General features: G+C 42.6%; 1 protein-coding gene across 2 annotated transcripts in view; it reads right to left on the reverse strand.

Annotated features, from left to right (window-relative positions):
• PHLPP1 (PH domain and leucine rich repeat protein phosphatase 1) overlaps positions 1-12,193 on the reverse strand; it is a 190,022-nt gene that overhangs the window by 49,020 nt on the left and 128,809 nt on the right. For both annotated transcript variants that reach the window (XM_040353600.1, XM_040353599.1), the window contains one exon: positions 2,094-2,294. In XM_040353600.1, coding sequence (XP_040209534.1) covers positions 2,094-2,294 — 201 coding nt within the window. The remainder of the gene's footprint in view (positions 1-2,093; positions 2,295-12,193) is intronic.

Below are 12,193 nucleotides of genomic sequence, written 5' to 3' on the forward strand. Positions count from 1 at the left end.
TGCGACGCAGAAAAGGTGAACAGATGGACTCTACATGCCTGGTTCCCACCGTGAAGCATGGAGGAGGAGGTGTGATGGTGTGGGGGTGCTTTGCTGGTGACACTGTTGGGGATTTATTCGAAATTGAAGGCATACTGAACCAGCATGGCTACCACAGCATCTTGCAGTGTCATGCTATTCCATCCGGTTTGCGTTTAGTTGGACCATCATTTATTTTTCAACAGGACAATGACCCCAAGCACACCTCCAGGCTGTGTAAGGGCTATTTGACCAAGAAGGAGAGTGATGGTGTGCTGCGCCAGGTGACTACCTCTTGAAGCTCATCAAGAGAATGCCAAGAGTGTGCCGCCAAGCAGTAATCAAAGCAAAAGGTGGCTACTTTGAAGAACCTAGAATATGAAATATATTTTCAGTTGTTTCACACTTTTTTGTTATGTATAATTCCACATGTGTTAATTCATAGTTTTGTTGCCTTCAGTGTGAATCTACAATTTTCATAGTCATGAAAATAAAGAAAACTCTTTGAACGAGAAGGTGTGTCCAAACTTTTGGTCTGTACTGTATGTTACAAAATACCTCCTCTAAATTGACCCAACACTTTATGATCCATAGATCCTATAGAATACACATTCCCCCCCCCCCCCCCCCAAGCTGAACCCTGAATTCATTTGAGCTAGATATGGTGGGAAAGCAGAACTGATCCACTTGCTCTGGCACTTTAATACATTTTTCCATTACTGGATAGAAGTAATCATCTGCATTTCTGAAATATACCGGTACATTATTCCTCCAATTCAATCTGCTAAAATGTATTCGTGGACAGATCCCGACAGCTGAGAAAACTCTGCACCCTACATTAGATAAGTCCTGAAAAAGTAATCAGCCCAAGTGATGCTAAACAGTAGGAAGGTTTTTAAAAATATGAATGCACCAAAAGTGCATAGTAGAAACAAAGAACACTGCTGCGATCTACTGGAAGGCATTTGGTGTGAATTTACTAAAGCTGGAGCAGACACAACCTTGCTACAGTTGTGCATAGTAACCCATCAGCTTCATGTTCAGCTAAGCTTTGAAAATTAAAGCTAGAAGTGGATTGGCTGCCATGCACAGCTGCTCCAGATTCCGATTGCTACAGTCTAGTTCAACTCCCCAGAGAGCCATTTGCCAGAAGATAATGCTGTAATCTGCTATAGGCGTTGGAGACTTGTTAACCTTTATCAGGGTTTTTGTTTTTACCAGCACCCTGTACAGTAAACATTTAAAAAATGAAATAAAAACCTGATGCTACTAACCCTTCTGTAATAAAACAAAAAAATGCTTATAAAAGGCAGAGTCCCTGCTGGAGAGATCTCCCCCTCGCTTACTGCACTATTACCACCTCTGGAATTGAAGGCTTTTGGAAAAAAATACATTTTTAGATAAATAGCTAAAAAGTTTAACCTGATCATCTAAGGCAGGGGTCTCTAAACGTAATAAGCAAAAGGACAAGTTTACAGTCCTTCAGACTTTAGAGGGGCCAGGCTGTGCCCAGTGGGAGTGGAAAATACCCATGAAATCAGTTTTGGTTTCAACGGAAGAAAAATGAGTCTGTGCAAGGTATTAAAGCGGAGGTTCCGCAATTTTTTTTTTTTAAAAAGTCAGCCGCTACAAATACTGCAGTTGCTGACTTAATAAATGGACGCTTACCTGTCCAGGGTGCCCGCGATTTTGGCAGCAGAAGATGAGCAATCGATGGTCTCTCGGCTGCCCCCTCCGCCATCCTCAGTGAGGGAATTAAGAAGTGAAGCCTTGCGGGCAAGTGGAGTGACTTCCGTGGGAACCTCTCCCCGGAAGTGGGTGCAAAATACCTGTATTATAAAGGTATCTGCACCCCCTTCCCCCCTGAAAGGTGTCAAATATGACATCGGAGAAGGAGAGGGTTCCGAAAAGTAGAAGTTCCATTTTTGGGTGGAACTCTGCTTTAAGCCTTAATTTCCATGAGAGATATCTATCCAAGAAGAGAATCAAAGGGTTCACAAACATTCCTACAATATTTAATACACTAAAAATTTGGGCTATCAAAAAAAGAAAAAAACTACAAAAACAGCACAAACCTGGCTGGAAAGGTCTGTAGATGATTGAAGGCCATGTGCAAAATCTTCAGATGAGGATGTCCAGTTAGCAAGGGCACACACTTGTCAGTGAGGTTGTTATTGGTCACGTAAAGCTCTTGCAATGAGCTTGGTGTTTCCTCAGACAGACATGCTGCTGGAAGCATTTCCAAATTATTGGCCGATGCGTTTAAGCATCTTAAGCTGCAAGTAAAAGGAATATAAAAAAAAAAAAAAAAAACAGTTCATTCAAACTGAAACGGAAAATAATCAGCAAGTTTTCAAAGTTTCCAGTCATGCTACTGGTCAAGAGAGCCAGCAGTAATTCTGACCATTGAATGCTATGGTCTGCATATCGCAGTGTGGTTTGCATGCCACACTGTTCACAACACAACCATCCACCCAGATTCAAACAGCAATGCCAGTTTTAAATATACAGACAAATGGGCAGAATTTGCATCGATTTTATGACCATTCAACCATGATCCACTATGCTTATGGTGTTTTTCATAGGTCACGTGACTCAACACATCAAAAACGTAACATGGCACATTAATGATGCGTTCTTGCTGCATTTTCAATGCATTTGAAAAAGACGGTGCGTGTTTGTGCATTTTTTTTTTTAACTGACCAAAAATGCAGCAAGCAAGATTTGTAACACCACAATGGGAGCGCAATAGACCAGTGTGAAGACATGCATAACATTTAACGGGACACACATTTGAGCTTTTGGCTAAAGTGGCCAATAATGGCTGACAAATTTATATTTAAAAATACTACAATTATATAAATAAAAATAAAATGATTTTCGGTTTTCAGCCAAGTGCATCCTGAATTTTTGGTTTTGTCACCATAATTTCGATTCAGTGCACCTCTATAAAGCATTTAATACTTCTTTTGTGATCTACTGTAACACAATTAAAGTGGCTCTAAAGGTAATTTCCTTAATGCATTCTTCCTTCTGTGCTATAGGATTCCCCAGCAACCCCCCCCCCCCAGCAGAGGACCCTCGAAGAGGAGGATCGGGGCTGCTCCATTGCAAAACCATTGCACAGAGCAGGCAAGTATAACATGTTTGTCATTTAAATAAAAAACAAAATGTTTAGCCCTCATTCACACCAGTGTGATTTAACAGTTCCAAATCGCATGACAAGTTGCACCTCTTTGGTTGGCAATGGCATTGTTCAAATTGCCATGACTGCCCTACTTTTTTCCCCGATTTCAATGTCACTTGCATAGACTTCCGATTTCATTGTGACGTTTAACAGAGGTGCAATTCGCACTCATCTGAAGCTTTTAAATTGCACTGGAGTAGCGAGATTTAAAAAAAAACACTGGTGTGAATTACACAATGCTACTTTAATGCATAAACACAGATGATTCTATTACATTTCCAGGGTTTGTCATTTAAGTCCAGAGAGCCCCATTGCATAAATACGAACGGAAAGCTCTGGGAAATATGGGAAGAGAAAGAGGAAGCATTACATTTTGTCCCAGAAACATTTACAGAATTTTAACTTCAGTTTTACAGCCATTCCTTTGTTATGACCTCAAATCAGGCTTGAATTTATCCTTTTACACAATAAACTTTTCCACAGAAATGAACAGTAAGTTGCTTTCAGTATGCACAATAACACTCATTACCCATTCCCCATTCAAAAAAGCCATGTGAACTGTTAGATACAGTGCATCCGGAAAGTGTTCACAGCGATTCACTTTTTCCATATTTTGTTATATTATAGCCTTATTCCAAAAAGGATAAAATTCATTATTTTCATTAACTGCTTGCGGACCAGCCACCGCAGTTATATGGCGGCAGGTCAGCTCTGCTGGGCGAGATCACGTAGCTATACGTCATCTCGCCGAGCAGCCAATAGGGGGGCGCGCGCCCCCCGACTCCCACGCGCGTGCCTGGCGATCGCTCGTTACAGAGCGAGGACCGGGAGCTGTGTGTGTAAACACACAGCTCCCTGTCCTGTCAGGGGAGAAATGCCTGACCGTCTGTTCATACAATGTATGAACAGCGATCAGACATTTCCCTCAGTCAGTCTACCCCCCCCCCCCCTTCAGTTAGAACACACCCAGGGAACATACTTGACCCCCTCCCCGCCCCCTAGTGTTAACCCCTTTCCTGCCAGTGGCATTTTTATAGTAATCAATGCATTTTTATAGCGTCCGCAATAATGTTGCAGTACCGAAAAAAAAATCGCTGATCGCCGCCATTACTAGTAAAAAAAAGAAAATTAATAAAAATTAATAAAAATGCCATAAAACTATGCCCTATTTTGTAGACGCTACAACTTTTGCACAAACCAATCAAATGCTTATTGCGATTTTTTTTTTTTTACGAAAAATATGTCGAAGAATACGGCCTAAACTGAGGGAAAAAAAACAGTTTTTTTATATATTTTTGGGGGATATTTATTACAGCAAAAAGTAAAAAATATTCAATTGTTTTCAAAATTGTTGCTCTATTTTTGTTTATAGCGCAAAAAATAAAAACCGCAGAGGTGATCAAATACCACCAAAAGAAAGCTCTATTTGTAGGGAAAAAAAGGACGCCAATTTTGTTTGGGAGCCACGTTGCACGACCGCGCAATTGTCAAAGCGACGCAGTGCCGAATCGCAAAAAGGGGCCCGGTCATTGAGCAGCAATATGGTCTGGGGCTGAAGTGGTTAAAATTCTACCAATGCCCCAATGACAAGGTGAAAGAACTTTGTTCGAAATTTTTGCAAATTCCCTAAAAAAAAAAAAAAATCCCATGTACGTATTTACAGACTTTGCTCAATATTTTGTTGAAGCACTTTTGGCACCAATTACAGCTTTAAGTCTTTTTGCGTATGATGCTACAAGCTTGGCACACCTATTTTTGGTCAGTTTCTCCCATTCTTCTTTGCAGGACCTCTCAAGCTCCATCAGGTTGGATGGGGAAAGTCAGTGCACAGCCATGTTCATATCTCTCTAGAGAAGTTCTATCAGGTTCAGGTCTGGGCTCTGGCTGGGCCACTCAAGGACATTCAGAGTTGTCCCGTAGACACACCTTTGTTATCTTGGCTGTGTGCTTAGGTTTGTTGTCCTGTCTCGCTACATTGCTGTACTCATCTTTCCCTCAATCCGGACTAGTCTCCCAGTTCCAGTCCCTGAAAAACACTGTGCTTCACTGTAGGTATGGTATTGGCCAGTTGATGAGCGGCGCCTGGTTTCCTCCAGAAATGAGGCTTGACATTCAGGGCAAAGTTCAATCTTTGTTTCATTAGACCAGAGAATTTTGTTTCTCATGGTCAGAGTCCTTAAGGTGCCTTTTGGCAAACTCCAGGTGGGCCGTCATACTTTTACTGAGTAGTGACTTCCGTCTGGCCACGCTACCACACAGGCCTGATTTGTGGAGCGCTGCAGGGATGGTTGTTCTTCTGGAAGGTTCGCCTCTCTCCACAGAGAAACGCTGGAGCTCTGTCAGAGTGACCATTAGGTTCTTGGTCACCTCCCTGACTAAAGCCTTTCTCCCTCGATCACTCAATTTGGCTGGACGGCCCGCTCTAGAAAGAGTCCTGGTAGTTTGACTTCTTCCATTTATGGATGATAGAGGCCACTGTGTTCATTGGGACCTTCAATGCAGCAGACATTTTTCAGAATAATTCCCCAGATCTGTGCCTTGATACAATCCTGTCTTGGAGATCTGCAGACAATTCCTAGGACTTTGTGGCTTAGTTTGTGCTCTGACATGCACTGTTAACTGTGGGACCTTATATAGAAAGGTGTGTGCCTTTCCAAATCCTGTCCAATCAACTGAATTTACCAAAGGTGGACTACAATCAAGTTGTAGAAACATCTCAAGGATGATCAGTGTAAAAAGGATACATCTGAGCTCAATTTTGAGTGTCATGGCAAAGGCTGTGAATACTTATGTACATTTTTTCCCTTTTTTATTAATAAATTTGCAAAGATTTCAAACTTAGCTTACGTTGTCATTACGGGTCATGGTTTGTAGAATTTTGAGGAAAATAATGAATTTAATCCATTTTGGAATAAGGCTGTAACATACCAAAATGTGGAAAAAGTGAAATGCTTTGAATACTTTCTGGATGCACTGTACATAACTATGTAAAAGGTAAATATCTGAACATTGCTCTAAATTTTCATTTTGAATAAATCAGAGCAAGAAAACAGCACAAAACATGTGCAGCCTCTTTGGCGTCACACAAGTTGCCCAGCTGCAGCTATTCCTTAACCACAAGCAAATGCACATCATGCCCAAAACATTGATGAAGGAGTTAAATATATAAAGCAACTTTTCAGCAGGGCTTCTCAGCAGCTTGTTGGAACTTGTTGCCTGCAATAAAGGGTCACGTGGGAATCTGAGCAGCCAAGTCAATGAGTGCACTGAAAGCAGAGAGCTAGGCTGGCCAGTTTGCACAGGCAAGTTCTGGAGTTTTCCAAAAAAAGAATGCTAGTGCCAGGCAATTATTCCTGAGTGCAGCTATCTGGGAAAAGAGGGGGGAGGAGGATAGGTAGCTGGCTACTTCTGATTGGTCTGTACAAACACAGCCTCAGCAAGTGAAACACGCAGCCAAACTCTGAATGCTTGTGTACGGGAACATCTAATTATCCAATTCACAAAGAAACACTGAACATTTAATTACTTCAAACTGGGTAAGAATACAGACTGTACTAGATGCTAAAAAGTGACAGCGTGCCAATTTGTGGAAAAAGTAACTCACGCTTTTTTCATACATCACTCGTGAACCACAAAGTCACACTTTTGAAGTGTAGCTCACTCCATCACTGAACGCACATTGAATGGCTAGATGCAACATTGTGACCCACCCAAAACTCTGTACAATGTAGCATGCACATGAACCTAGTCCTCAGAGAATATAAATATGCATATGTATTAGTAAATTCATTCATAGAAAACAAATGTTTATATTGTTAAAATTTTCTTGAATATCCAACTTTTACTTGGCTCAAATTATTACCCCAACATCTAGCCATCTAATCTCTGAAGACAATGAAAAGAAATGGTTACATCTGCAATAATTTCAAGAGAGTGTTTTAACTCCTTTTATTGAAATTCTTAGATATAGGTGGGCTCAACACCAAAATCCACATCAATGATAAATGCCTTACATAATAAACATTTGTTCAGATTACGCACAAATCTGAAAGGAATGTGTATCAGAGAATTACAACTGAAATACTATCCAGAAAAGCAGATAGGACCTTATTGAGATACTTTGCATGTGCACTAGTTTTTGTACTCGGGGAGCGTCCCGGAAAAACAAAAACACAGAACCAATTAGTGAGGTAATGACTTGATTTGAGCCTCGATTGTAATTGCTGCGGTTGCAAAATGTAGGAGAGATGTACAAAATGATGAGGAGCCATTCATTAAAGGGATGCCAAATCTCCACAATGCATTCATAACTGGACCAGCAGCACTTTTTAACGAGGCACAACACATCTGTGGATTGTTCAAAATCAACACATACTAGGCTTGTGGAAAAGCACAGCAAAATGCATATTTAATGACCCTTAATGGCATAAGACTGGACAGCCACCTGCCTGATCCAATGAGAAACCGCGTCAGAGGAGGCCGCCGGGCTTTTTCGTGGGCCATCCAAAATCATAGGAGGCCGTAGAAGACAGGTACACACAAATTGCTCAGACCATATACAAGTAGTGCAACCTCCTTAGGATGTGAAGGGCCTGGATGCAGGGAAGGCCCGGCAATGTCCTCATTCAGGTGAAAGTCAGACACCACTTTTGGAAGAAAGGAGGGACGTAGATGGAGAACCACCTTATCCATGTTTAAAACCAAATACAGAAGGAAACTGCCAGGTGCAACACACAGAAGTGATTGCAGCCAAAAAGATTGACCACCTGGGAGAGCAAGTTAAGGAAGATACCCAATATTCTCAAAAAGCAGCTGCTGAAGAACAGAGAACCAGGTTCAGGTCCCATGACAGCAACGGAGAGCACGGAGAGGGAGCTACATGCAAAACCCCCTGAAGGAAGGCACAAACCAAGAAGTGTATGACCAAAGGACATTAAAAGAAAATTGAAAAGGCAGAGATCGGGCCCTTAATGGTACTCCAGGCCAGTTTCTGATCAACACCCCATTGGAGAAAGGCCAAGAGCCAAGAAACTGTAAAGGAGCGTGGGTGAAAATCCACAGCCTCACACCGCGAAAAGTAAGCCTTCCAAGTGTATCGATAGATCTAGTGAGAAATTAATTCAACATTGCCCAAATCACAGAAGCCATTAAAAGGCAGTAAAAGCAGGGTGGAAGATCAGCACTTGGGACAGAAGATCTTTGTGCAGAGAAGCCAGGGGATGTCCACATCAGTGTACCAGGAGCTACTAGAATGACTGGATCCCTTTGTTATCTATTCTGCGTAGCAGATGAGAAAAGAAAAGGGCATAAATGAGTTGATAATGGCTCCACAACGCCACCAGAACGTGCATCGCATCCACTAGGGCAGGGGTCTCAAACTGGTGGCCCTCCAGCTGTTTTGAAACTACAAGTCCCATCATGCCTCTGACTGTGGGAGTCATGCTTGTAACTGTCAGCCTTGCAATGCCTCATGGGACTTGTAGTTTTGCAACATCTGGAGGGCCGCCAGTTTGAGACCCCTGCACTAGGGGATCCCTTGCTCCTGACAACTTGACACCTTCCTGTCGAGATGGGAGACCAACAGATCCACAACCGGCAAACCCCACTGCAGTCAGATTTGACATAACACATCCGGGTGCAGGGACCACTCTCTGATTCAGCATCCAACGACTGAGGTAATCCACCTGCTAGATCTCTATGCCCAGAATGTAGACAGAGCCGGTATGTGAAATTTTGCCCACTGAAGAACGTATGAGGCCTCCAGCACCGCTGAACTCCTCGTCCCATCCTGGTAATTGACACCTGAATGCTGTCCAACTGGATCCTGATCCGATGCCCCAGAAGTTCCATCCAATGAAAGAGGCAGAAACGCTTGTGGCTTCATACCCAGCCAGGGCGTTTTTAACTTCAGAGGGTCCGTTAACTTGACACACCAATCTTCCCTAAATAGGAAAAAATGCGAAACTGCGCTACCTAACTAAACATTAAAAAAAATATTACAAAAGCTGCAACAAAAATTGTGATATACACACAATAAATAGACAGAAAAAAAGATTAAGTTGCGCTAACAATATGTGAAAATAAGTTATTAAGTGAATAATAATAAATAAATATAATTGATATAAATCGTGTCCAAAATCCAACGAACAAAAGAGTTCATACAAAAACGTGATGAAAGTTCAACTCAGGTGAATAAAATGATGAGTGACTGGCAAACACAAATCCTCCACCAGTGTGATAGATGAATATGATTATGCGCTTACCAGAAAGGCAAGCAGACAGGGCTTGCAGCTGGAACCCCCAGCTAGGGTCTTTATCCGGAGCTGTTTACCAATGATCTGGATGGTATTCCTCCAATAAATAGATAGGATCAAGGTCCAGGATACATGAAAGAAAATATGTCTCATATGGTGATGTACCGCAAATGAATCCAATAAAGGCACACCAAGGGAAAGCCACCACCAATAAATATCACCAAGTAAGGGGGGACTCTTACCAGATGTATAAAAACAGAGCGCTTGTGGCCAAACCCAGCCAGGGCCTTTAAAGGATTATCTCCAATTCACCAGCTAAGGAAAGGGTACTCTCACAAGCAGCCACAGCAGAGTGTGTCACCAAAAGAAAATAAAGATCCACATAGTGATGTACCGTAGATAAAATGTTTAATAAAGCAAAAAATGCACTTACATAAAAGTCGATCAATATCAGCATAAAAGTTTTGAGCCGGCCGGCTACTACGAACGCCCGTCCTTCGGGACCTAGACGCAGCACGTCAAAGCGTCTCCTCCTCCCAGGGAGGAGGAGACGCTTTGACGTGCTGCGTCTAGGTCCCGAAGGACGGGCGTTCGTAGTAGCCGGCCGGCTCAAAACTTTTATGCTGATATTGATCGACTTTTATGTAAGTGCATTTTTTGCTTTATTAAACATTTTATCTACGGTACATCACTATGTGGATCTTTATTTTCTTTTGGTGACACACTCTGCTGTGGCTGCTTGTGAGAGTACCCTTTCCTTAGCTGGTGAATTGGAGATAATCCTTTAAAGGCCCTGGCTGGGTTTGGCCACAAGCGCTCTGTTTTTATACATCTGGTAAGAGTCCCCCCTTACTTGGTGATATTTATTGGTGGTGGCTTTCCCTTGGTGTGCCTTTATTGGATTCATTTGCGGTACATCACCATATGAGACATATTTTCTTTCATGTATCCTGGACCTTGATCCTATCTATTTATTGGAGGAATACCATCCAGATCATTGGTAAACAGCTCCGGATAAAGACCCTAGCTGGGGGTTCCAGCTGCAAGCCCTGTCTGCTTGCCTTTCTGGTAAGCGCATAATCATATTCATCTATCACACTGGTGGAGGATTTGTGTTTGCCAGTCACTCATCATTTTATTCACCTGAGTTGAACTTTCATCACGTTTTTGTATGAACTCTTTTGTTCGTTGGATTTTGGACACGATTTATATCAATTATATTTATTTATTATTATTCACTTAATAACTTATTTTCACATATTGTTAGCGCAACTTAATCTTTTTTTCAATCTTCCCTAAATGGTTGTCACAGGAGTTCCTCCAAAACACAAAAGGCGCCACATTGTGTAAAATTGTAAGAATTTTTTCTTTTTTTACATAAAAATCAAAAAAGTTGCACTTACACCAAAGATGCAAGTATACACCTAAAATGTGTAGGCCTGCACACATACAAAAACACGTCTTTCCGGGACTCCGCCCCACGCGTCTCGTCACACGTTGACAACGTCCAGCGGTTGAATTATGTTGCTCATAGTGTGCACCTGATAGCTCTAGTGAACAATATTTCATACAGCCAGTATTTGAGAGTTAAGCGTAAGTGTTACAAATGATGAAGAAAATTGTGGCCCTTTTATTGTATTCCTTAACCACTGCGGACGAAATACGTCCGCAGCGCGGCTCTCAAGTGCCAAGTGGCCGTTTAAAAACGGCCTTTATGTGCATTACCCGCGCGCGCCACTGGGTGGCGCGCGGCGGGTAAAAACTGTCCCGACGCATCGCCGAAGACCCGATGCGTGTACCTGGCGGCCGCGATGTCCGCCGGGTACACGCGATCGTCGGTGACACGGCAGGTGACAGCAGGGACGTGGAGCTCTGTGTGTAAACACAGAGCTCCACGTGCTGTCAGAGGAGAGGAGACCGATCTGTGTCTCTTGTACATAGAGACACAGCATCGGTCCCCTCCCCCAGTCACCCCCCTCCCCCCACACAGTTATAACACACCCAGGCTACACATTTAACCCCTTCCTCACCCCCTAGTGTTAACCCCTTCACTGCCAGTCACATTTATACAGTAATTCGTGCATTTTTATAGCACTGATCGCCGTATAAATGTGAATGGCGCCAAATTTGTGCCAAAAGTGTCCGATACGTCCACCGCAATATCCCAGTCCCAATAAAAATCGCAGATCGCCGCCATTACTAGTAAAAAAAAAAAATAATAAAAAAAATAATAATTCTGTTCCCCATTTTGTAGGCGCTATAACTTTTGCGCAAACCAGTCGCTTATTGCAACACACAATGTGCTCATTTGAGTGCCCATGTAAATCAGAGTAAATTTACAGCATACCGCGAGGGCAGGCAGGGAGCATGTGCCTAGGACGTCATAGGAAAAGTCCACCCCAAACCTGGCACTGCTAGGAACAAAACTCCCACAGCAGGGACGTAACCTGACATCACAGGGCCCCATAGCAAAATGTTGTACCCCCCCAAACACACACACACACACACACACACACACACACACACACAATTAACTAATGCCATTGAACAACAGATTACCACACCCATGTTTCACGGTACCCAGGCAACAGCTTGTATTAAATTTCGAACAACAAAGCATGCAGTATACTGTATGCAGCCCCTGAAGGACACACATTGCTGACCTCCAAGCCTTCTACCAATTTCTGTTTTGATTAAACTTATGTGTAAATACAAGACAAATAGGGGAGAAATA

The sequence above is a fragment of the Rana temporaria genome, chromosome 5 (genome assembly GCF_905171775.1).
Source record: "Rana temporaria chromosome 5, aRanTem1.1, whole genome shotgun sequence".
NCBI lineage: Eukaryota > Metazoa > Chordata > Amphibia > Anura > Ranidae > Rana > Rana temporaria.